This window comes from Rhinichthys klamathensis, unplaced genomic scaffold (assembly GCF_029890125.1).
Source record: "Rhinichthys klamathensis goyatoka isolate OS25496 unplaced genomic scaffold, OSU_Roscu_1.1 h1tg000783l_1, whole genome shotgun sequence".
NCBI lineage: Eukaryota > Metazoa > Chordata > Actinopteri > Cypriniformes > Leuciscidae > Rhinichthys > Rhinichthys klamathensis.
Window position 1 is genome coordinate 284,947 of NW_026607180.1, and position 26,646 is coordinate 311,592.

Here is a 26,646-nt window from a genome sequence, read left to right on the forward strand (position 1 = left end):
TCTCTGTAATGACTTTTTAATTTGCCATGGAATAGAAGCTTCTAGCAAACCAAACCTTGTCAAACCTTCACTCCTCTTTTCCTCCCTGTGATTGCTTATCCCTCCATCCGTCACATGGATGTTCAGTTAGTTATCGTTAGTCACTATGGTTTCTAATTAGTTAGGTCTTGTCAGCTGTTCCTGTTTAGTGACCTTATTTGCAGAGATGGGGACTCGAGTTTGAGACTCGGACTCGAGTGCGACTTAAGTCCCACACACAGTGACTTCAGACTCGACTTGAGACTCGTCCTCGAAAGACTTCAGACTCGACTCGGACTCGAGCTGCGGGACTCGTGAACAATGTTTATTTTTAGGAAACGTCTGATTAGCTCGCTGTTACCCCCCTCCCTCCGTTACCTATAACCTGCCTACGTAACCACGTACTACGTGGCCTATTGCTGGCAGCGCGCGCGCGACCACACATGAGAGGATAACAAACAAAAAAGTTCGACTGCAACGGCCGCTGCTGTGCCATTCATCGTTAGCTTTGGGTTCAAAAACTTCAAACAAGACGCGCTAAAAAGAAGCGCTCAATGCAAAATATGCAGTATCACGATAAAAGATTCTGGCTCAACTACATCTAATTTTATCAGGCGTCTGAAAACGCACCCTGATAGGTGAGTAAACATGTTTAGCTCACCATTGACCATCTAACGTTACCGTTAGCTTGCTTATTGCTTTAGCTACCTAACGTTACGGGAGGTTAACTCCGATTGTCTTCCTTATGAAATATGAATGAGCGTTTGTTTAATTGCCAAACTTGTGGTGGTCGATTAAGTTAACGTAATGTTAATCATTTACGTGCCGCTGGCTGCCCGTTGTCTACAAACAGGTTACAGGATTATTGTTGTTTATGTAACGTTACAGTTTCATTTAGTTATAACGTTACACTGGTTTGAGAGTCTGGGATGTGTTGACTTACAGTATATAAGCTATGATTAGTTGCATAGGCAGTGCAGCCAGAAGAAGCCAGAAATGTTTTGTGGCCCATACCTAGTGTGTTAAGAGAAGAGAAGGTTAACCAGTCTGATCTCACCCTTTGGATTTTTTTTATTTCTAAACATTTTGTTCTTAACAAGTTACATGCCATAAGTTGGTCAGTTGCTTCACATTTACACTAAAGATTTTGAGCATTTGAATGTTTTGGAAGTGCACTGTAGTGTTAATTTCATTTGGACGCAATAGTTTATTTGCATTTAGCTACACTGATGTTTTGCACTAAATAGGAGTGTGTCAGTTTTAGTGTTGTGAGTTATATCATTTTCTATATTTGGTCTTATGTCTTGGTATGTTCAAGCTACAAGGCAAAATAAAGAAATTAACTAAAAGTAAAGCATTCTTGGTGTTTTTGTCATGTTGCAATAGCCTGTTTACACTGATTATATACCAAAATCAAAGCTGATACTGTATACTAATAGATAAAGGAGTCATAATAACATATGGTACCACTTTATTTTGATAGTCCACTTTATACATTCGACTAACTATAAGTAACTTTGCAGCTGCATGTCAACTAACTCTCATTAGAGTATTAGTAGGCTTAGTATCTGCTAATTATGTATTATAATATCTTATTTTGTTGGTTCCCCAACAGATATTCTACTGACTATAAGTAACTTGGCAACTACAAGTCAACTTGTTCTCCAAACCCACATCATAACCTGACAGTCTACTACAGTCAACGAATACTCTAATGAGAGTTAGTTGACATGTAGTTGAAAATGTACATGGTTAGTAGAATGTCTAAAGTGGACTATCGAAATAAAGTGTAACCTAACATATTACATGCTTTGAATTCCTTATATAAAGTTATGCAGTGTTCTAAGCAACCTGGATGGGTCGCTGTACGTGATGCAACGCTTATAACCACAAGAGACTTGAGACTTGACTTGGACTCTAGCTCAAAGACTTGAGACTTGACTTGGACTCTAGCTCAGAGACTTGAGACTTGACTTGGACTCTAGCTCAGAGACTTGTGAGCATCTCTGCTTATTTGCTTTGTGTATTTATACTCCCTTGTTGGTTATTGTTTGTGTATGATAGATGCTGTTACTGTCTATCTCCTGTCTGTGGATTAAACCTGGTCTATAATGTTAATCTGCCTTCGTCGTGTGACACCATCTACCTATCCTTTTGTTTTTAATTCACATTCCTCTTTTTTTCTCAGACCTCTCTTTTTCACATTGTCTCACAAACATTGCTCTTCTTATTCTAAGTTTGTTTGACTTCTGTCTGGCCTGGTTAGACTCATTTTCTTCGTAGAGGAAGTTATTTCTAGGTTTAACATGTTAGCCTTTCTATTGATGAGCTCTGAAGTTGCGTGTATTGTGAATGAAGTGCCGCACACATTTTGGAGCGTCTCTGCTTGTTTGCAATGCAAAGGTAAATAAAGAAGAACTGGTTTATTGAATAAGTACAGCGTTTTCTTTACTGAAGAAATACTATATGGCTGATATTTTATGTATTTAAGGAGCGGAGAAGAGTTTCTTAGTCTAGCATTTGTCGTCGAGTCACAGCTAATACTGTCTTCAATGTGGTGTGTGGCTTAGGGAGCCCAAAGAATTTTTTTTTTTTTTAAATCAATTTATTCTATGTCACAATATGAGGTAAATTAGGCCCTGGTTATGAGCCAATTTCCTAAAAAAGAGAGTAGCACATGTCCTGGAGAGACAGACTCTGAGTCTCTTCAACAGGTCAGATCTAACCTGGCCAGTTCAGTTTGTTTGACTTACTGCTGTCTTAGGAAGTCACCAATGATCTATTGATTCGGGAGCAGTAAAGGTCAGCTTCCGTTGACACTCTCTCTTCCCATCACAAAAGGTTTAATCCACACAGACATGTGTGGTAACATTGGTCAGTCTCCTGCATTTTAATTCTAGCTAAATTGACGAGAGTTTAAAGACGCCTACTAACAGCCATTTAAAAAGATCACAGACAGCACAGAGTTATCAGTTCAGACATTCCTCACCAACCCAACAAAACATTAGCTAATGTGTAGAACAATCAGTGTAGGAGTCAATGAGGCATTCGAGTAGCTGAACATGCAACAAACACTAGCAAACAAAAACTGATCTGAAATATCACAAAGATTTGATCAAAATAGTTGTTGCTTTTACTTGAATTAGTATCACAATCAAGTAAAAGCACAATTTTTAATTGTTAGTGTCACAATTTTTTATTAAATTATTAAACATTTATTTGTGTTTCAGCATCCAATTTACTAAACAAATTATACAAATCAGGTAACAACCCAAAGATGGCCTCGAACTCCCAATGCGCACAAGGCCATTTCCCAGCTTGCAGGGCGGTTGTGTGATTCGGTAGAGTAAGAACTGGACCATCATGACCTGATCTGGAACACTTGTTAGACCCTATGCAACCGAAGCGCCTCAGTTGCTCTATTGCATGAGCTTGACTGCACTGAACGCTTGAGCACAGCTTAATTAATGCTCTCATGGTGGGTGGGAAAAGTACATTTTAACTGATGCTTATTAATCTGGCTTTTACGACAAACAAAGGAGTGTCTTCCCAGAAAATAATGATAAATGACCAGTGTTTGGAGTACCGTGCTACAAAGCAATTGTATGTACAATTACTGACTTAATTTCAATTGCTACTTTGTTATTTGGTTAATGCATAGAAAATTAATATTTTTTACTAGGAACACATTTAAAGCGTAAATTCTGTTAATGCGTGTCTAATTACTTTTCAAAAAGATGAACTAGACTCCACAATGACATGCTTGCAATTTAGACAGCTTTTTTTATTATAAGAGCTTATCCTATTGTTGCCTTGATCCTACAGAATTAGTACTGATCTCGAAACTTCCCTTTCTGTCAAAAATATTAGAAAAGGCAGAATCCTCACAACTATGTTCCTTTTTTAGAAAGAAATGGAATCTGCGAGGATTCACTCTGTACATGCTACCCTCACACACACACACACACACACACACACACACACACACACACACACACACGCACACACGCACACACACACTGTACATGCTACCCTTAGGAGATATCATTAGGAAGCATGGCATTAGCCTTCACTGTTATGCCGATGATACTCAGCTCTATATTTCTTCACGCCCCGACGAAACTTACCAACTCACAAAATTTACGGAATGCATAGATGACAATTTATATTTATATTATATTTATATTTACATCAATTATAAAAAATTAGATGACTAGTAATATCCTACTTAATTAAAAAAAAAAACAGACTTCCAAAAGATTGGACCAAAAACCTCTGCACGTAATAACCTAGAATACTGTCTAACACTTGATGGATGTTCTGTCAAATCTTTGTCGTCGGTTAGGAACCTGTGTGTGTGTGTGTGTGTGTGTGTGTGTGTGTGTGTGTGTGTGTGTGTGTGTGTGTGCTCTTTGATACCAATCTTTCATTTGTAAGCCACGTTTCTAGCATCTGTAAAACCACATTCTTCCATCTTAGAAATATATCAAAATTACGACATGTGCTTTCAATGACAAATTGGGGAAGGCTGCATAAATTAGGTCAGCAGGAACCTTCCTTTAACACCCGATGCACTCAATACATCATAAGAAGAATGGCATCAAGACTAAAAATTAGTCTCTCTCTTTATCCCAAAGTTGACCGTACTCCGGGCCGTAGCCAAGATCAGATGGAAGACCTTTGACACGACCACAAGTGTCAGCAGAGGTTGTGTGAACTAGACTCTCCCCTGTGAAGGTCTCATCCACACGACACACCACATACGCTGTACAGATGAAAACGTTATCAAAATGTTTCCCGTTCACACGCATTCTTATAAACGACTAAAAACGCGGTATAATGCTGCCAGACAAGTAATTGGCAATGTCACTTTGTAAAGAAAGACTGCGCACATATGCATTCTAACGCTCATGCCTATAGACTAAACACGTAATTCGCATGTTCATGCCGTCACTGTTTCACAGAAACACGGTTTTTAAGTTTACACGAAGATGATAACGGTATCGCTTTCAAAACCCATTTTCAAAAACTTGCACTTTGAATCCTAAGTTTGTGTTTTCAGGCCACCAAAACGCTTTTGTCGTGTAAATGAACGACCAGAACGCATTAAAAGATTTCTGTTTTCAGTTGAAAATGGTGTTGTGTAAGCAGCCCTAAGTTAATAGCTAATGATTCTTACAAAGAAAATGAATCTATTAAAAACCTTACTCACGCTAGACAATGACTTTCTTCTAGAGCTGCTGTACAGCCAAAACAATATCTGTTGCATTCATTTCCTATTATCTCTGTAAAGCTGCTTTAAAACAATCTGTTTTGTAAAAAAGCGCTATATACAGTAAAGGAAGGTGACTTGACTTGTTGCATCACACAACTCGCTTTCAGTATAAACACAAAGCACTAGACTTTTCCAACACAAAGCACTTTTCCAAAGCACTAGATCTGCTGTAGCTTGACGACCAGCTCATCATTTTCATATATATATATACAGTATATATATATATTGATTTATAGGAGTTTGAAATGTAAAGGGCATTTGGTACCTGGTTAAGACTGTGTATTGTGCATGAATATATGTTTCACACTGAAAAACCACATGCTAAAGTGGAGCAACTGTGTTTCTTTTTATGAGGAAAATTAGATCATATTCCCTTTCCCCAACCAGCAGATGTCCTCAGCTATCAGAGGTCAGACATGTTCTGCTCTTACTGTGAGAGAAGCGCGGAGGGTTATCATTGACGTCGGTGAGCGTGACCGTCACAGAGGTGCTGCCGGACAGTCCTCCCATCTGACCCACCATGTCCTTGGCCTGAATGATCAGCACGTACTGGTCACGCGTCTCTCGGTCCATGTTGGGCAGGGCTGTCCGTATAATGCCTGAGGGAGACATAGCCTTTATTTAGTCTCTAGGAATATACACTGATGTGCAAAGAAAACATGTATTTCAATCTAAAACATATCTTGATTACATAAATCAACCACAGCGGGAATTTGTTTGCCATTCTGTTGTAATGCTGTTTGAACATTTGTGGTGCTCCTACATAAACCAATAATGGATTGATATTTTTCAATAACATTTTTTGTAAAAAAAAAGTGTGCATAAAATAAAACAATAAAAATATGTATCGCTGAAATATGGTTTAGACAATTCTCTACAGAAGATTTTTATAAAACTTGGCTGAGAATCCATCTGGTCCTTTCCTCTGACTGGTAGATGTCTACAGATCACCAGAGGTGGGACAACTAACCCAAAAATATACTTGAGTAAAAGTACAAGTGCTTATAGAAATAATGTAATGTAGAAGAATAATGCAAGTAGAAGCAAAAGTGATAATGTTAATGATTATTTGAGTAAGAGTGACAAGGTATCCAATGAAAAGACTATTGAAGTAGCAAGTTACTAGTTACTTCGGATCTGACTCAGAGTCAATGAAGCATGTATTACAGTAGGGATGTTTTGTCCGGATTATGTCCTCGCATGCGTTTTGCCAAATGTTTGATCTTTGAAAAGAATCGACTCAATAGGGTGATCCATTCGCTCCATCCAAAGGAGACTGTGCATTTGCATTAAGAATAAAGTAGCGACAGGAATGTCACCTAATGTAACTAAGAAATTATAGTAAGTATATTTTTACATTTATAACATATGAAAGCACTATATAAATGCTTCATTCATTCATTCATTCATTCAAGTATATTTTTATCATTAGAAAGGTACCTGAGTAAGACTGAAATTACTCACCTTTAAATGTACTCTTAAAAGTATTTTTTTTACAAAAATGTACTTAAGTAAATGTATACTAGAATAAATTGTTGCGCTCCAAGTAGACAAAAAACCCTTTTGCATCAGGTGCGCAGAGCCAAGGGAATACTTGGAACTGGGAAACAAACAGGAAGGTTGAACTGAGTGAGATTGTGACAATATATACACTCACCGGCCACTTTATTAGGTACACCTGTCCAACTGCTCGTTAACACTTAATTTCTAAGCAGCCAATCACATGGCGGCAACTCAGTGCATTTAGGCATGTAGACATGGTCAAGACAATCTCCTGCAGTTCAAACCGAGCATCAGTATGGGGAAGAAAGTTGATTTGAGTGACTTTGAACGTGGCATGATTGTTGGTGCCAGAAGGGCTGGTCTGAGTATTTCAGAAACTGCTAATCTACTGGGATTTTCACGCACAACTATCTCTAGGGTTTACAGAGAATGGTCCGAAAAAGAAAAAACATCCAGTGAGCGGCAGTTCTGTGGGCGGAAATGCCTTGTTGATGCCAGAGGTCAGAGGAGAATGGCCAGACTGGTTCGAGCTGATAGAAGGGCAACAGTGACTGAAATAACCACTCGTTACAACCGAGGTATGCAGCAAAGCATTTGTGAAGCCACAACACGCACAACCTTGAGGCGGATGGGCTACAACAGCAGAAGACTCCACCGGGTACCACTCATCTCCACTACAAATAGGAAAAAGAGGCTACAATTTGCAAGAGCTCACCAAAATTGAACAGTTGAAGACTGGAAAAATGTTGCCATGTCTGATGAGTCTCGATTTCTGTTGAGACATTCAGATGTTAGAGTCAGAATTTGGCGTAAACAGAATGAGAACATGGAACCATCATGCCTTGTTACCACTGTGCAGGCTGGTGGTGGTGGTGTAATGGTGTGGGGGATGTTTTCCTGGCACACTTTAGGCCCCTTAGTGCCAATTGGGCATCGTTTAAATGCCACGGCCTACCTGAGCATTGTTTCTGACCATGTCCATCCCTTTATGGCCACCATGTACCCATCCTCTGATGGCTACTTCCACCATGTCACAAAGCTCTAATCATTTCAAATTGGTTTCTTGAACATGACAATGAGTTCACTGTACTAAAATGGCCTCCACAGTCACCAGATCTCAACCCAATAGAGCATCTTTGGGATGTGGTGGAACGGGAGATTCGCATCATGGATGTGCAGCCGACAAATCTGCGGCAACTGTGTGATGCCATCATGTCAATATGGACCAAACTCCCTGAGGAATGCTTCCAGCACCTTGTTGAATCTATGCCACGAAGAATTGAGGCAGTTCTGAAGGCAAAAGGGGGTCCAACCCGTTACTAGCATGGGGTACCTAATAAAGTGGCCGGTGAGTGTATATATACAATTTTAAATTCACAAATGTCTTCATTTACAGTGCCAGATTATTCCATTGGAAGTTGCATCTTTATTGTTTATTAATCAAATGTACAGGTCAGGATGTTTGAATAATTAAGTATTAAAACCCCAACTAATATTTTACTTTTCATTTATCTGCAACCGAGAAAATAATCAGATATTGTGATCAGACAGACTGATTTTATATATGTGTGTGTGTGTGTGTGTGTGTGTGTAACAGTTATGTATTTAACAGTTACATCACTACCCATAAAAGGCTTTTCCTCGAAATAAACAAAATAATAAAACATTAAATACGCCAAACAATGAGGCAGGGTAATCTATTATACCAGTTGTTATCAACTGCGCACAAAGTTGTGAACCACTGTATTATACTATACTGCAATATAGTAGAGGAATAGGAACTTTGGGTGTAATAATTGATTGAGACCAAAAATATTAAACATTTTAATGTTAATGTCTATACCACATTGTACTGCACTTATGCACTACATGCACTTTTTTATATAAATGGTATTTTCAAATTGAAATGCCTGGTAAAAGAAATGATCATCATTTTGCCAAATTTGGATGGCAAAAAAGGTTCACCACTAAATTCCAACAAGCCATGGTAAATGTGGCCACATCTTTTGACTCTGTATTTTGCTCAATATCAACTTCAGACGTTATGAATGAGTGATGAGATGGTGTCAGTAATGGCATATTGTATTGATTATGTCTAAAGTGCAGTTGATCTGAAAGTGAACTAAAATGATTTGGCGCCATTTCAGCAGGCTACATATCAAATTAAATAAATTTCTTAACTTAAATGAGTTCTATTCTGCTTTTTGCTGTTAGATCAAGAGAAAGCTCCAGTTCTCCTCTATATCAGTGTTTCTGAACTCCTGAAACGCCTCCATTGTATCTTGAGTTTCTTCCGGGAATAAACACGTCACAATATTCCTCATTATAATAATTCATACGCAGATTAAAGGGGCGGGACATTTCCCAAACACACTCGAAGCGCTCGACCAATCACAACACACTGATCCAGCCGACCAATCAGAGCACAGTGTGCTTTTCAGAAGGAGGGGCTTCATAGAGACAGGAAGTAAACAGAGCGTTACTGACAGACTGGGAAGAGAGGAGCCGCAACAATGGAGAATATGAGGAAATAATCAACATTCAAGCAGGAAAACCTGTTCTAGTAGAGCCTGAAAACAACATCAAGAGTTTGGAAAAGGGCATAATAGGTTCTCTTTAATGTCAAAATGGCATAGACAGTTAACTGTGCAAAATAATTGTGCAAGATTCGAATAGCGCAGATGTTGTGATTGTTTGTGTGGAGGCTCACAACATCTGAACAGCATTATGTACGCCTGGCCCAAGATGAAGCTCATGGCCGTGATTAGCTTGAAAGAGAGAGAAAAAGCCAGTCTAATACCTAAAAAGCATTAACAACACATATGCTGCGTTTGTGTCACATCTACCCATGTCTCAGGAACATTATAAAACTCCTCAGATGTGGGACTTCAGCTGAATCAAAAGGAAAAAGTTTATGACAGATGAACAATGCATCAGATATAGCAGCAAATAACATGCACACGTGTTGGTTAACACCACAGGCATCAGAGAATAATGAGACCGGTCGACACGTTCCTCTCCCCTCAGGAAAGAGAAAACTAACAAGCAGAGCTACAGCCTCCTGTCTGAGATTCATACCAGAGTGCTTTGCAGGTGGCAGCCGGAGAGCAGAAGGATGCTGGGTAATGAGACTGCAGCAGGTATGAACACACACACACACACACACACACACACACACACACACACACACACACACACACACACACACACACACACACAGAGAGAGAGAGAATCACCCTCTCAGTGAATCAACAGTCAGTGTTTCAGTCATATATACTGATGTAGTTTAGTGTTTGCTAAGGCAAGGATCCCTATTACTTTTGTTCACATTTAGGGTTAGACAGAAATGCTGAATATATTCAGCAGACTGCAGAGCACATTAAACTAGAATTCTATTTATTGATTTTAGCTCAGCTTTTAATACAATGAAGATACACATTTTCTTGCAGAGACTAAATGAAGTTGTATGTAACAAAGTTCGGGAGGAGCATGTTCAGGTAATCAACCAATCAACTCAAGAGGAAGCCGGTATAAATAAAGCTTTTCCTCACCTCCTGTCTCACGACAAGTCTCTCAGCATCCCTCCACCACCCCATCACCTCACACTCGGCTGGGTTTACCCCAGTATAGGGGGACTACTCTGGGTTCGAGCTCGGAGCCCTCCCCCGGACAACAAGCCAAATACGCATTAATATTACATTTGATTTCATGTATGTGTGAACTCGTGAATTGATTTAAGAGTTAATGGTAGCCTCATGATGGATCAGAAATGTTCTGTGTAAAAGTCTATAGCCCTGATGTACTAAAGGCTTGTCTATATAAAAGGATTGTGGGTTTCATGTGCGCAAAACAGTGTGTCCTGTCTTCTTTTTTGTGGTTGAATCTTGGATTTTTTGTTGGATGAATCTGTATTTTGAATGAGCTCCTCATTCACACGCAAAACACAAGGTGGTGCCAATGCAAATTGAGTCATTTGCTCCCTCAAAATTACTTATTAAACCTAAAGGTGTTCACTTATGGCAGGTTTGGTTTGATTAAAACGAACTCTGGTGCGATTGTTCTATTAGTGCGGTTCAATATGAACACGTGTGAACGCTGCCATCTGAACCCTGGTGCCACCAAACAAGCAAACCAAGACTCCTGAGAAGATTTCAAACCCCTTTCAAACTAACTCAAGTGCGGTTCAACTGAAATATGAACGCAACATGGACCAGAGAAATCTAAACGAACCAAAAACAGGACATGATGTCATAAAATGCGACCCTAAAAAGGACAGAATGCTCAAGCATACCTGTTTTTTATGTTTTTTCCTGCTTTGATACCAATCTTTTATTTGAAAGCTAGATGTTTGTAGTATTTGTTAAAACACATTTTTTAACACATAGATTATATGCACTCAATGACAGATGCGGAACAGTTAGTTCATGCGTTCATGACATCAAGACTAGATTATTGTAATGCTCTACTGGGTGGTTGCCCTGCACGCTTAATAAACAAACTCCAGCTGGTCCGAAACGCAGCCGCTCGAGTTCTTACCAGAACCAGGAAGTATGACCACATTAGCCCGATTCTGTCAACACTGCATTGTTCCTATTAAACATCGTATAAATTATAAAATATTGCTGATTACTTACAAAGCACTAAATGGTTTAGCTCCGCAGTACTTGAGTGAGCTCTTAACGCATTATAGTCCTTCACGTCTATTGCGATCTCAAAACTCCGGCCAGTTGATAATACCTAGAACATCTAAATCGACTGCTGGCGGGAGATCCTTTTCCTATTTAGCACCAAAACTCTGGAACAGTCTTCCTAACATTGTCCGGGAAGCAGACACACTCTGTTTAAATCAGTTTAAATCTAGACTAAAAACACATCTCTTTAACCCTCTGGGGTCGGCGGTCGCGCCGGTTCGATTACCTCGCTTTTTTTCTTATCAGTGCAAAAGAGACTCAAATAACTCAGTCGATTTTTGTCATACAGGTAAGTGTTATACATCATTCAAAACTGTTAAATGTCTTCTTTTATTTGTGTACACTCATAATAAAAAACGTGAATGTGATACAATTTTCAAAAGTCTTGAAGAAATAATCAGTATGGGTTTCATGACCTTATTTTAGTGACAATTTTTGTTTTTTCACAAACCACACATAAATGCAATTTTCTCAAAACTACAAACTTTTACATACATGCTGCTCACATATTATTGTAGCAGAGTTTGTGCTGAATACAGTGTAATCAGACTTTAGCCATGAAAATGTCACAAGTAACAGTCAGCCGGATCCGGGCCGTATCCAGATCAGATGGAGGACTAGAGCTGTCGCGATAACCACAATATTGTAGTACCGCGCTACTGACAAGCCAACCGCAGAGGAATACAACCGCAATAATGTGTGTTTTCTTTTTTCATAAGGCTATACCCTTCTTGTTTTGAACTTCGTGCATGTGTATTGTATGTTAAATAAGTTAATAATAATAACAAGACTATGTTTATCATGGTGATTTGTACAGAGGCTTCGTGGATTTGCACTTAACAAGCCTACACAGACAGTGAATGAGAGAGATCGACTGAGCGCGTGCGATTATCTGCGTCTGTCTTTGAGGTCAAGTCATATACAGTATATTCGTTAAAAGGCAGTGGCGGGCCGTGCATTTCACACCTAGGCCTTCAGTGGTGTCCTACCTGAATTAATAACTTTTAATAGTGTAGCAGCGCACAGACTCTCTATAATTGTTGTGAAATTGCGGTTTTTATTTTGCACCGGCAGTTATAGGGTCAATGCGGTGAGTTCGGAACAGGTCGGGTAGAGAGAAACGAGCGAGGGAGTTCGGCTTGTGCGTTTGTGTACAGTGGTTCTTGCGCTCCGATTATAAGTTCAGAAACGGAGCCTCCCTTGTCTTGTCCTTCAAGGGTTATAATAGTCCCTTGTCAGACGTTACAATAGTTTGAATGTTTGAAAAAAATATATCACATTCGATCATTACAAGACAAATTAAGAAGAAAATCATATTCACCACGGAAAAAACGGGGGCAAAAAAGCATTATAGCCTACTCACCAAAACTGTTACTGATTATTTTTTACACAAAATCCATCCTAATTTCTTTCTTTAAAAATACTTAAATTACTTTATTGTACAGGCTATCTGTGCGTTTCAGTTCCAACAATAAGTCTTTTCTATCGAGGCTATTGCTGAGAGTGGAGTCTGTTCCGTCGTCTGGGCTGAGAGTCTGCTCGACAGAAGCAGTGGACACACACTGGGACAGTCACCGCAGAACATGATGCTGTGTACAGCTGACCCGTGCTCTCAGCGGGACTTCTGCCTTCAAAACCATTCATGACATACATTACTGTAGGGTGACCACCATCAAACAAACCAAATGTGGGACGATTACTAAGTTTGTGTGGGACAATGTGGGACATGTTACCAACACTAGAACATAACCTGAAACTGTTATATAATGTCTAACTTATATCTATCCTGCCTTTCAGCTGATAAACATACTTTGTTCTTTAGTCCCTTCCAGAAAACACCATTACATCATGTCACACAGGTCGAGGGGAGGAATGCTCGGATGACCAACCGCCCCCCCCCTCTCTTACTGAGTCACCACCGTGGGGAGCCGACACCACAGGCACACAACAGAGGTGTCACGGTATACAAATCCATTTGCTTCCTTCTCGTCTCGTGTTATTGTTGTTGCATGAAAGCACGTGTGTGGTGGGCGTGAGTGAGTGTGTGTCATTCCTTGATCCGCTCCAGCTGATCATCATCTCATCACCAGCTGCAGCTGATCTCATTCACTATTTATGCTCACAGTGTTCTCATCTTCATTGTCAGATCGTTGTTGGATGTGTCCGTGTTCCAGTCTTGTGTTCCTGAGTCTCTCGTCGTGTGTACCTGTGGATTTCGTCTTGTTCGTGGATTATCGTCGGTTGGGGATTATCACCGCTTGTGGATCGTTTCTCATCTGTCTTCACCGCACCACTTGGGATTCACCACGCTGACCATCGACGTCCCTGTGTCATCCTCCACGCCCGTGTCTTTCTGTTTGGACTTCCACATAATAAAGAGTTATTACCTGCTATTGCTTCCTGTTATTCGTAAAGTCATGACAGAACGATCTGACGCAACCATGGAAGCAGCGGGTACGTCAACATTTAGTTTGGAGGACTTTGTGCAACACAGTATGAGAAGAATGGATTCGCAGGAGAAGAATCTGAATGACACGGGTCGTGCGGTTCAAACTTTGGTGACACAGGTGTCCGAGCTGACCCAGCAGATTCTACTTCTTCGAGCTCCCGCTGCGCCGCCCACACCAGCCGTTCCCCCCATTCCACCTGAGATCCCAGCGCACAGCGAACCACGCCTACCTGTTCCAGAGAGCTACGCGGGTGAGTCTGCATACTGTAGAGCATTCCTGACCAGATGTGCCATGCATTTTGCTCTACAGCCCAGAACATTTCAAAATGAGCAGGCGAAAGTGGCGTTTGTGTTGACTCTACTTACCGGTAAAGCAGCGCTGTGGGGGACGGCGGTGTGGGAGAATCAAGATCCCTGCTGTGCCTCGTTCCCGGCACTCTCCGCGGAGATGAGACGGGTATTCAATCGTGCCTTCGCGGGGAGAGAGGCCGCTAGGGTGCTGGCCGACCTCCGTCAAGGTGAGAGGTCGGTCTCGGATTTTTCGATCGAGTTCCGAACCCTGGCGGCCGAATGTCAGTGGAACGAGGAGGCGCAGTGGGACATGTTCCTGCATGGGTTGGCTGACCGTGTCCAGAGGGAGATCTACGCCCTGGACCTACCAACATCTCTCAACGGCCTCATCGAACTGGCTCTACGGGTGGACGCTCGGCTGGCTAGGGTCGGGAGCAGAGCTTTGTCCACCCGTTCTACAGGAGGAGTCGAGGAACAACGGTCCAGCGGCAGGGACACGGTCAGCCCAGTCTTCGATCACGAACCCATGCAGGTGGGTCGAGCTCGGCTTTCCAGGGAGGAGAAGGAAAGGCGGAGATCCCAGGGCCTTTGCCTATACTGTGGAGGCACGGGACACTTCGCTTACAACTGCCCGGTAAAAGGCCAAGCCCGATAGTAAGCATGAGGCTACTATCGGGTGGGATCTCCGCCAAGACCTCATCCACATCTACTCTCCTTCCTGTAAGACTGAGATGGTCAGCTCACCAGCACGATTGTCGAGCACTTTTGGATTCCGGGGCTGAAGGTAACTTCATGGACAGCACTTTTGCACACAGATTTCAGATTCCCCTCAAACCACTCACACAAAGGATTGATGTTCACGCACTCAACGGCCAAGAACTCCCCACCATTTCATTTATCACGGAAAACATTACCCTCATCACTTCAGGCAATCACTCCGAGACTATTAGTTTTTACATTCTGGATTCACCCCTGGCACCCATTGTTCTTGGACATCCCTGGCTCATCCATCACAACCCCCGAGTGGACTGGCAACATAAAACTATACTGGAGTGGAGCAAGGAATGTCATAAGTCTTGTCTCGTGTCTGCTTGTCCGTCTGTGCCTGTTTGTGTGTTTCAGGAGGAGGTAGGGGATTTGTCTAACGTGCCCGAGGAGTACCACGATCTGAAGGAAGTGTTCAGTAAGTCTCGTGCTGCTTCTCTTCCTCCTCATCGTCCCTATGACTGTGCCATAGATTTAATGCCAGGTAAGTCTCCGCCTAAAGGCAAGCTATACTCACTTTCTGTTCCTGAAAGGGAGGCTATGGAGAAATATATTTCTGATTCTCTGGCAACCAAGTTCATCCGCCCTTCCTCTTCTCCAGCGGGGGCGGGGTTCTTTTTTGTGGGGAAGAAGGACGGGTCTCTGCGACCTTGTATTGATTACCGGGGGTTGAATAACATCACGGTAAAGAATACTTATCCTTTGCCGTTGATGTCTTCAGCTTTCGAGAGGTTGCAGGGAGCGTCCGTCTTCACGAAATTGGACTTGCGTAACGTTTATCATTTGGTTCGCATCAGGGAGGGGGATGAGTGGAAGACTGCTTTTAACACCCCCAGGGGGCACTTTGAATATTTGGTCATGCCTTTTGGGCTGTCCAACGCTCCAGCAGTCTTCCAGGCACTGGTCAATGACGTGTTACGAGACATGATAGATCAGTTCATATATGTTTACCTGGATGACATATTGATATTTTCCTCGTCTCTCCAGGAACATATGCAACACGTCCGACGAGTGCTTCAGAGGTTGTTAGAGAACGGGCTTTTTGTCAAGGCGGAGAAATGCGATTTTCATGCACAGTCTGTTCCTTTCTTAGGATACATCATCTCGTCTGAGGGAATGCGTGTGGACCCTGAGAAGGTTAAGGCTGTGGTAGAATGGCCAAGTCCAGATTCCCGTAAGGCCCTACAGAGGTTTCTGGGGTTCGCCAATTTCTATCGACGTTTCATTCGTAATTTCAGCCAGCTAGCCGCACCTCTGACTGCCTTGACCTCCCCCAGCACTCCGTTCAGGTGGTCAGATACAGCCGAGGCTGTATTTGCCAAACTCAAGAGCCGCTTTGTTTCAGCTCCCATCCTCGTTGCCCCTGACTATTCACGGCAGTTCGTGGTGGAGGTTCGATGCGTCAGAGGTGAGGGTAGGAGCAGTCCTGTCCCAGCGTTCTCCCACAGACGACAGGATGCATCCTTGCGCGTTTTTTTCCCATCGGTTATCCTCAGCTGAACGCAATTACGACATTGGTAACAGGGAGTTGTTGGCAGTCAAGTTAACGTTGGAGGAATGGCGTCATTGGTTAGAGGGCTCTGGGGTACCCTTTATAGTCTGGACTGATCACAAGAATTTAGAATACATCAGAACTGCCAAAAGATTGAACTCCAGGCAGGCTCGGTGGGCACTTTTTTTCGGACGTTTTGATTTTTCTCTCTCGTACCGCCCGGGGTCTAAAAACATCAAACCCGACTCTTTATCTCGCATTTTTGATCCTTCCGAACGCCCGTCTACTCCCGAGTGCATTTTACCGGAGAGTCTATTTGTCTCCACACTCGTATGGGAGGTCGAATCGAAGGTCAAGACGGCCTTAGAACGCCTCCGCCCGGTTGCCCACTGAATCGCTTATTCGTGCCGGAGGGATTAAGGTCTGACGTCATTCAGTGGGGTCATTGCTCCAACGTGGCTTGTCATCCAGGAGTTTATCGTACTAAGTTTCTAGTCAAGCAACGATTCTGGTGGCCACTCATGGCTCGTGACATTCACAATTTTGTTTTGGCTTGTTCGGTTTGTGCCACTGGTAAAACTTCCAATCGACCCCCAGATGGGCTCCTTCAACCGCTGCCAGTTCCTTCGAGACCCTGGTCCCATATCGCTCTCGATTTTATCACCGCCCTCCCACCCTCCCAGGGTAACACAGTCGTTTTGACCGTGGTGGACCGGTTCTCGAAGGCGGCTCATTTCATTCCCTTACCCAAATTACCCTCAGCTAAGGAGACAGCGTTGACAGTCATTGACCACGTCTTTCGTTTACATGGCCTCCCGATGGACGTGGTCTCTGACAGAGGACCCCAGTTTGTGTCCAAATTTTGGCAAGAATTTTGTAAATTACTGGGGGCGACGGTTAGTTTATCCTCAGGGTTTCATCCCCAGAGCAATGGTCAAACCGAGAGAGCCAACCAAGATCTGGAAAGGGTGTTGCGATGTTTAGTTTCCAAGAATCCTTCCTCATGGAGCCAGCAACTTTCCATGGTGGAGTACGCCCACAACACGTTACCAGTGTCGGCCACGGGCCTATCTCCGTTTGAATGTAGTTTAGGTTACCAGCCACCTATTTTTCCCAGTCTGGAATCCGAAGTCGCGGTTCCCTCCGCACACGCCTTAATCCAGAGGTGTCACCGCACTTGGACTAGAGCCCGTGAGACTTTACTCCAAGTGGGGGCGCGCACCAAGGCGAGGGCCGATCGCCACCGGTCTAAGCCTCCCATATACGTCGTCGGTCAAAAAGTGTGGCTTTCTACTAAGAACATTCCTCTCCGTTCCGTCTCTAATAAGCTTGCTCCCAAATTTATTGGCCCATTCTCTGTCACCAAGATCATTAGTCCGGTGGCAGTCCGCCTTAGTTTACCTCCAGCGTACAGGAGGGTACACCCCGTTTTTCACGTTTCCAAAATTAAGCCTGTGTTTCGTTCACACATTAATCCGCCAGTCCCGGTTCCCCCCCCCCCGCCGCGTCTCATAAATGGGGATACCACCTATTCGGTTAATCGTATTCTGGATTCGAGGCGGAGGGGACGCGGATTTCAGTACTTGGTGGACTGGGAAGGTTACGGTCCGGAGGAGAGAAGTTGGGTACCTGCTAGAGACATTCTGGATCACTCTCTGATCGATGATTACAATCGACAGGTAAGGAGTTCTGAGAACGTCAGGAGGCGTTCTTAGGAGAAGGGGTACTGTCACGGTATACAAATCCATTTGCTTCCTTCTCGTCTCGTGTTATTGTTGTTGCATGAAAGCACGTGTGTGGTGGGCGTGAGTGAGTGTGTGTCATTCCTTGATCCGCTCCAGCTGATCATCATCTCATCACCAGCTGCAGCTGATCTCATTCACTATTTATGCTCACAGTGTTCTCATCTCCATTGTCAGATCGTTGTTGGATGTGTCCGTGTTCCAGTCTTGTGTTCCTGAGTCTCTCGTCGTGTGTACCTGTGGATTTCGTCTTGTTCGTGGATTATCGTCGGTTGGGGATTATCACCGCTTGTGGATCGTTTCTCATCTGTCTTCACCGCACCACTTGGGATTCACCACGCTGACCATCGACGTCCCTGTGTCATCCTCCACGCCCGTGTCTTTCTGTTTGGACTTCCACATAATAAAGAGTTATTACCTGCTATTGCTTCCTGTTATTCGTAAAGTCATGACAAGAGGACTACGGAGACACAGGTAAGTTTCAAAGGAGGAACAATCTTTATTGAACGATAAAACAAGGGGCATCAATTGGATAGCCTTCACTGTCCTCTAGATATCCTTCTGTCACGGGCGGGCGTGTTGCAACGGTCACGGTGTCCCCTGGGCGGCAATTTGGGGACTCCGTTCACAGGGGGGCGAGCCAGCGAATCACTAGACGGCTCCACCAACGATGCTGCATGCTTCTGGACTCAAACAGTAAGTAGAACAGGTAAGGATATTCACAGTACCGAGAACTCTCATCGGCACACCGTAATGGAACAATGGTTTGAAAGCTTACTTTTTCCCAGCAGTGCTGCCGACTTCCGAACTCGGGCAATAAGTATAGCAGGTAAGGACTCTTCACAGCGCACGGTACTCTTCGGTCCACAGGAGGAAGACAGTGAGTTAAAGGTTTGCTTCGCCCATGATGCTGCGTCCTTCTGGACTCAAACGGTAAGTAGAACAGGTGAGGATCTTCACAATACAAAATACTCTCTTCAATGTGCAGCAGGAAGACAATGGATTAAACAGGGTACTTTACCAGTGATGCTGTATACCTCTGGACTCGGACAGTAAGTAGAACAGGTAAGGCTCCTCACAGTACACAGTACTCTCTTCAGCTCGCAGTAAGGAGACAGTGAATTAAAAGGTTGCTTCCCAAATGATGCAGTGTACTTCTGGACTCAACAGTAAGTAGAACAGGTAAGGCTCCTCACAGTACACAGTACTCTCTTCAGCTCGCAGTAAGGAGACAGTGAATTAAAAGGTTGCTTCCCAAATGATGCAGTGTACTTCTGGACTCAACAGTAAGTAGAGCAGGTCAGGATCTTCGCAGTACAATGTACTCTCTTCGGTACACAGCAGGAAGACAATGAATTAAAATGGTACGTTACCAGTGATGCTGTAGGTTTCTGGGCTCAAACAGTAAGTAGAACGGGTAAAAATCTTCACAGTACAATGTACTCTCTTCAGTGCACAGTAAGGAGACAATGGGTTAAAAAGGGTACGTTACCAGTGATGCTGCATGCCTCTGAACTCAACAGTAAGTGGAACAGGTAAGGATCTGCACAGTACTCTCTTCGATTCACAGTAAGGAGACAGTGGGTTAAAAGATCGTTTCTCCAGTGATGCAGTAGGCTTCTGGGCTCAAAACAGTAAATAACAATTAAGGACCTTCACAGTACAGAGTACCCTCTTCAGTGCAGCTGTATCACACTGGACTTCCAATGGGGAGCAGATATAGTAACTTTCCACAAACGTGTAAATGGGGCTAGGGCCACTTCTCAGCAAAGGCACAGCACACTTGTGTTCACTTCAATTCCACAGCCACAAATCAATGTGTATCAATAAGGCAAAAGCACTGCAATTCACTCACACATTAAGGCTGGTCAGAGGCCCCACTCCGTTTGTTGCGCTCGCTCCACGAGGGATTTCTCTCTCAATTCCTCCTCAACACACTCTGAAACACATAGCTCTTCCGACAATCAGATCCCCATTTACTGCATCCTCTTCCAGCAATTTAAACACTCATAAGATGAAATCAGTTCACTTATCTCTTCTCTCTCCTTCCACAGCACCAATCCAGACGATAGCTCAGTCCAGCAGACTTCCCACAAACGATCACTCTGATCCAGCAAACTCAAATGGCGATCTCCACACCACAACGGTTTTCCTGAGGAAGCTTGTATCCAACACTGCTCCAAGTCAACCCTTTAGGCTCTTCAACACTTCCAACTCACTGAGCAACGCCAACCCACTGAACATCAACGACCCCACAGAACATCAACGACCAACACTCTCTGAATGGTCCCTTTTTATCCTGGCTTGCGTAACAGGAAGCCTGTGTGAGCGCCGCTTCTCTCTCTCTCACACCTGCAATGCATTAGCGCTAATCAGTGCGGGCATGTTTACATCACCGGAGTGGGGCGTGTTGCACACAATACCTTCCCCTGGGAAACTTAGGACTCTCAAGGGGGTTCCGCTTGCCGAGCGATTTTGTCACCCGTGACGCATCACAATGTAACATAACATGTCTTTATTTTACATTTCATTAAATTCAACATCTCTGAGCCCAAAGGCAGCAGGCATCATGCAGATAACTATTTTTGAAACAGTTCTGACCAAGTCCAACTAAAATCCAAGAAAATAAATAATGAAAAAATAAAATATAAAACAACATGAAATAAGTTAATTGACAGTCTTATATATGAAGAATATATTAAACCAAAAACTTTCATATTTTTAGAAAGGATGTGAATTAAAACAACCACAGCAGGTAACAAGTTGATAAAAACTTGGCTGAAATAGAAAAGCTTTTACATAGACTGCAAAACACTCTTTCGGTGTCCCCTTAATTCTATCGGCCTCACCAAGGTATAGGTCCTAGCCCAGTCTTTACTAAAAGAACATTTTCTCTTTTTTGTTGCCAATATGACGCCTTGTAAAATTAAAAAATTAATTTACAGAATTATGAAGACAAGATTTCTAACCAGTATGCACTGCTTCAAGTCAGACACGGTCGGTCCACATAAAGTTGAACACACCTAATGAAAGTAGTTGAAGGATAACTGGTAGTTAACTGATTTGAAGCGCCGCTGCACAGACCGATGACATCAAAGTACCGCGAGAGCGATATGTAAACATGCTCTAGACAATCCCACAGTTCTTTAATGTCATACAACGTTCAGTCTGTGCAGCGACACTTCAAGTCCAACACACCGATTGTATTCCTATAGGAACATGGATCAGCTGACTGACGTGGCCTGAACTGATGCTACGCTGGATTTCTCTAATCATTTACTCACCCTCATGCCATCCCAGATGTATATGGAGTGGAGGAAGCATTTGAGAGAACACGTTTGAAGTACTCTGAACTGGCAATCAAAGCTGCGCAAAATATCTGGAAGGTGAGGATTGTCCCAGTGGAAGCGGGAACCAGGGGTTAGTGTTAGGGTTAGGGTTAGACTGTGGATTAAAGCAAGGGCATCCACTGGGCCCTTATGGGGTTATGAAGACTGGGGGTATGGAGTTATGAAGACTGTGGGGTATGGAGTTATGAAGACTGGGGGCGTATGGGGTTATGAAGACTGGGGGGTATGGTGTTATGAAGACTGGGGGCGTATGGGGTTATGAAGACTGGGGGGTATGGGGTTATGAAGACTGGGGGGTATGGTGTTATGAAGACTGGGGGCGTATGGGGTTATGAAGACTGGGGGATATGGGGTTATGAAGACTGGGGGGTATGGGGTTATGAAGACTGGGGGGTATGGTGTTATGAAGACTGGGGGCGTATGGGGTTATGAAGACTGGGGGGTATGGGGTTATGAAGACTGGGGGGGGTATGGGGTTATGAAGACTGGGGGGTATGGGGTTATGAAGACTGGGGGCGTATGGGGTTATGAAGACTGGGGGATATGGGGTTATGAAGACTGGGGGGTATGGGGTTATGAAGACTGGGGGGTATGGTGTTATGAAGACTGGGGGCGTATGGGGTTATGAGGACTGGGGGGTATGGAGTTATGAAGACTGGGGGCGTATGGGGTTATGAAGACTGGGGGGTATGGTGTTATGAAGACTGGGGGCGTATGGGGTTATGAAGACTGGGGGGTATGGGGTTATGAAGACTGGGGGCGTATGGGGTTATGAAGACTGGGGGGTATGGGGTTATGAAGACTGGGGGGTATGGGGTTATGAAGACTGGGGGGTATGGTGTTATGAAGACTGGGGGCGTATGGTGTTATGAAGACTGGGGGGTATGGGGTTATGAAGACTGGGGGATATAGGGTTATGAAGACTGGGGGGTATGGAGTTATGAAGACTGGGGGGTATGGTGTTATGAAGACTGGGGGCGTATGGGGTTATGAAGACTGGGGGGTATGGGGTTATGAAGACTGGGGGGTATGGTGTTATGAAGACTGGGGGTATGGGGTTATGAAGACTGGGGGGTATGGGGTTATGAAGACTGGGGGGTATGGGGTTATGAAGACTGGGGCGTATGGGGTTATGAAGACTGGGGGGTATGGAGTTATGAAGACTGGGGGGTATGAAGTTATGAAGACTGGGGGGTATGGAGTTATGAAGACTGGGGGGTATGAAGTTATGAAGACTGGGGCGTATGGGGTTATGAAGACTGGGGGGTATGGGTTTATGAAGACTGGGGCGTATGGGGTTATGAAGACTGGGGGGTATGGGGTTATGAAGACTGGGGGGTATGGGGTTATGAAGACTGGGGGGTATGGGGTTATGAAGACTGGGGGGTATGGGGTTATGAAGACTGGGGGGTATGGGGTTATGAAGACTGGGGGGTATGGGGTTATGAAGACTGGGGGGTATGGAGTTATGAAGACTGGGGGGTATGGAGTTATGAAGACTGGGGGGTATGGGGTTATGAAGACTGGGGGGTATGGAGTTAAGAAGACTGGGGCGTATGGGGTTATGAAGACTGGGGGGTATGGAGTTAAGAAGACTGGGGCGTATGGGGTTATGAAGACTGGGGGGTATGGGGTTATGAAGACTGGGGGGGTGGGGGGTTTGGGGTTATGAAGACTGGGGGGTATGGGGTTATGAAGACTGGGGGGTATGGAGTTAAGAAGACTGGGGCGTATGGGGTTATGAAGACTGGGGCGTATGGGGTTATGAAGACTGGGGCGTATGGGGTTATGAAGACTGGGGCGTATGGGGTTATGAAGACTGGGAGGTATGGGGTTATGAAGACTGGGGGGTATGGGGTTATGAAGACTGGGGGGGGGTATGGGGTTATGAAGACTGGGGGGTATGGGGTTATGAAGACTGGGGGGTATGGAGTTAAGAAGACTGGGGGGTATGGAGTTAAGAAGACTGGGGCGTATGGGGTTATGAAGACTGGGGATATGGGGTTATGAAGACTGGGGCGTATGGGGTTATGAAGACTGGGGCGTATGGGGTTATGAAGACTGGGAGGTATGGGGTTATGAAGACTGGGGCGTATGGGGTTATGAAGACTGGGAGGTATGGGGTTATGAAGACTGGGGGGTATGGAGTTTTGAAGACTGGGGCGTATGGGGTTATGAAGACTGGGGCGTATGGGGTTATGAAGACTGGGGCGTATGGGGTTATGAAGACTGGGGCGTATGGGGTTATGAAGACTGGGGTGTGGGGCGTATGGGGTTATGAAGACTGGGGCGTATGGGGTTATGAAGACTGGGAGGTATGGGGTTATGAAGACTGGGGCGTGGGGCGTATGGGGTTATGAAGACTGGGGCGTATGGGGTTATGAAGACTGGGAGGTATGGGGTTATGAAGACTGGGGGGTATGGGGTTATGAAGACTGGGGGGGGGTATGGGGTTATGAAGACTGGGGGGTATGGGGTTATGAAGACTGGGGGGTATGGGGTTATGAAGACTGGGGGGTATGGAGTTAAGAAGACTGGGGGGTATGGAGTTAAGAAGACTGGGGCGTATGGGGTTATGAAGACTGGGGATATGGGGTTATGAAGACTGGGGCGTATGGGGTTATGAAGACTGGGGCGTATGGGGTTATGAAGACTGGGAGGTATGGGGTTATGAAGACTGGGGCGTATGGGGTTATGAAGACTGGGAGGTATGGGGTTATGAAGACTGGGGGGTATGGAGTTATGAAGACTGGGGCGTATGGGGTTATGAAGACTGGGGCGTATGGGGTTATGAAGACTGGGGCGTATGGGGTTTTGAAGACTGGGGCGTATGGGGTTATGAAGACTGGGGTGTGGGGCGTATGGGGTTATGAAGACTGGGGCGTATGGGGTTATGAAGACTGGGAGGTATGGGGTTATGAAGACTGGGGCGTGGGGCGTATGGGGTTATGAAGACTGGGGCGTATGGGGTTATGAAGACTGGGGCGTATGGGGTTATGAAGACTGGGGGGTATGGAGTTATGAAGACTGGGGCGTATGGGGTTATGAAGACTGGGAGGTATGGGGTTATGAAGACTGGGGGGTATGGAGTTATGAAGACTGGGGCGTATGGGCTTATGAAGACTGGGGGGTATGGAGATGAGGGGGTGTACCTGGGATGCCCTCTGGAGCTGCGGTGGGTTCATCAGCGAAAGGGTCATGAAGAAGGTGCTCACCTTAGGACTATTATATTCCTACCCTCCCTTACAACTCAAATCTCACTGCTGGCATCAGGTAGGCCAACTCTGCACAGGGATTAGAACATCAAGTCCTATTAGCTCTATTACAGTGGAACACAAACTGAGATTTTTAGAAAAATATTCCATCTCTGTGAGTAATACCTAATAGAACTTTTTAAACTATAGAGCATCGCTTCCAGCCAACCGTGTTATGGAAGCGTGTTGTGAAACTGAGCTCTGCATCACTTCACGCACAAGATTCACAACGTAATTACAACATGCTTCACAACGTTTTGTTACTCACAACATGGAAGTGGCAGGAAGTGATTCTTTATAATAAAATAAACAATAAAATATTAGTATTTTTCTCACACACAGAAGACAATGATTCATCAACCGGGCTCGTATGGATTCCTGTTGTGTTTGTTTGGATGGTTTTTGAAGTGTCAGCTTTGAGAGTCCCGTACACTTGCATTATATGGACTCACAGAGGTTTTTTTCCACAGAACAATGAAAGTCATATACATCTTGGACGGCATGAGAGTGAGTAAATTATGAGAGAATATACATTTTTGGGTGGAATATCTATTTAATTGATCTATTTATACTTAATATCTATTTAAGCTTAGGATATGGACCTGCCCAATTCATTGAGTCTTAACTCATCATGTCAGAAAGCTTGCCAACCCCTGACATAAAATATAACACACATCACACAAGTCATATGCTCCAAAAATGAAGCATAAAAGTAGCCCGTATGTTCAAAAATAGTGTCGAAAAGTCCCACATTTCTACAAATATTTAATGTCAACTATTCAGATATATTTATGAGATAAATGTAAAGTTACCTGTCTTGGGCTCCACAGAGAAGTAAGGTTGTCCATGTATAATGCTGTACACAACTCTGGCGCTGTTGCCGTAAGTGGGATCGTCAGCATCTGTCGCTGTCACCTGAACCACCGTCGTGCCTGTGCAGAACATACGCAACACAACACGCTAGTGAGCATCAGGAAACAATGTAGCTGAAGGGAACAGGATGTGATGTGAGTTGCACCATGGCAATGCTGTGTCTTACGGTGGCCCAGTAGTGCACAACACAACGAAATTTAAAAAGGAAACAATCACAACACAACAGAAACAAGCCACAACACAACGAAATTTAAAAAGAAAACATCAGTTCACAACACAACGAAATCAAGTCACAACATAACTGAGTCCGAACTTTGCATATTTGATATTGAGATCCGTCCTGTGAGTTTGTTCTACTGCTGCGTATGTTGAATAAAACTAAAAGCCTGTGAGTTCACCAAGTTGTCTGCTCAATATATCATGAGAGTTATATCAATTTCGTTTTGTTGTGCACTACTGGGCCACTATAGTGTCTTGAGTGAAAGTGACATTAAAAAAGACTCATGCCAAAACTGAGAACAGATTCAGTCCAGATAAACCCCATCGCCAACCTGAAGCAAGCTGAACCACCAACGGGAAAGCAGAGTGTTTTGGTAATAGCAGGTAAAAGTGCTGCACCCAATAAAAAATAGCATGTATTGTATTTTACTAAATTAATTGACCATGAAAAGAAAACAAGACACAAAGCTTTAACTATCTAGAAAAATAATTGGGCTTATCTAGGCAGAGATATCTGGACTGGACTAGGATCATTTTGCACAATAAACAAAAGCCACTTCAAGCAAGATCTGCTAAAAACTGGAAGCGTTTGTTGAACATGAGCCACACAATTAGAGCAAGCTAATATTCATTTTGTTATTTTCACCGTCATACAGTCTATCTCAAACGAAACACATTGCATGGGTCAAAGTCAATGACATTTCGCATGGAAGTAAACAGTATG

The 26,646-nt window shown here is 43.9% G+C and overlaps 1 protein-coding gene across 2 annotated transcripts in view; it reads right to left on the bottom strand.

The window, feature by feature from the left end:
- The window catches only part of LOC130077869 (cadherin-7-like), a 186,261-nt gene that overhangs the window by 105,470 nt on the left and 54,145 nt on the right, over positions 1-26,646 (bottom strand). For both annotated transcript variants that reach the window (XM_056243261.1, XM_056243262.1), the window contains exons 4-5: positions 25,643-25,762; positions 5,725-5,892 (exon numbers count right to left, since the gene is read on the bottom strand). In XM_056243261.1, the coding sequence (XP_056099236.1) occupies positions 5,725-5,892; positions 25,643-25,762 (288 nt within the window). The remainder of the gene's footprint in view (positions 1-5,724; positions 5,893-25,642; positions 25,763-26,646) is intronic.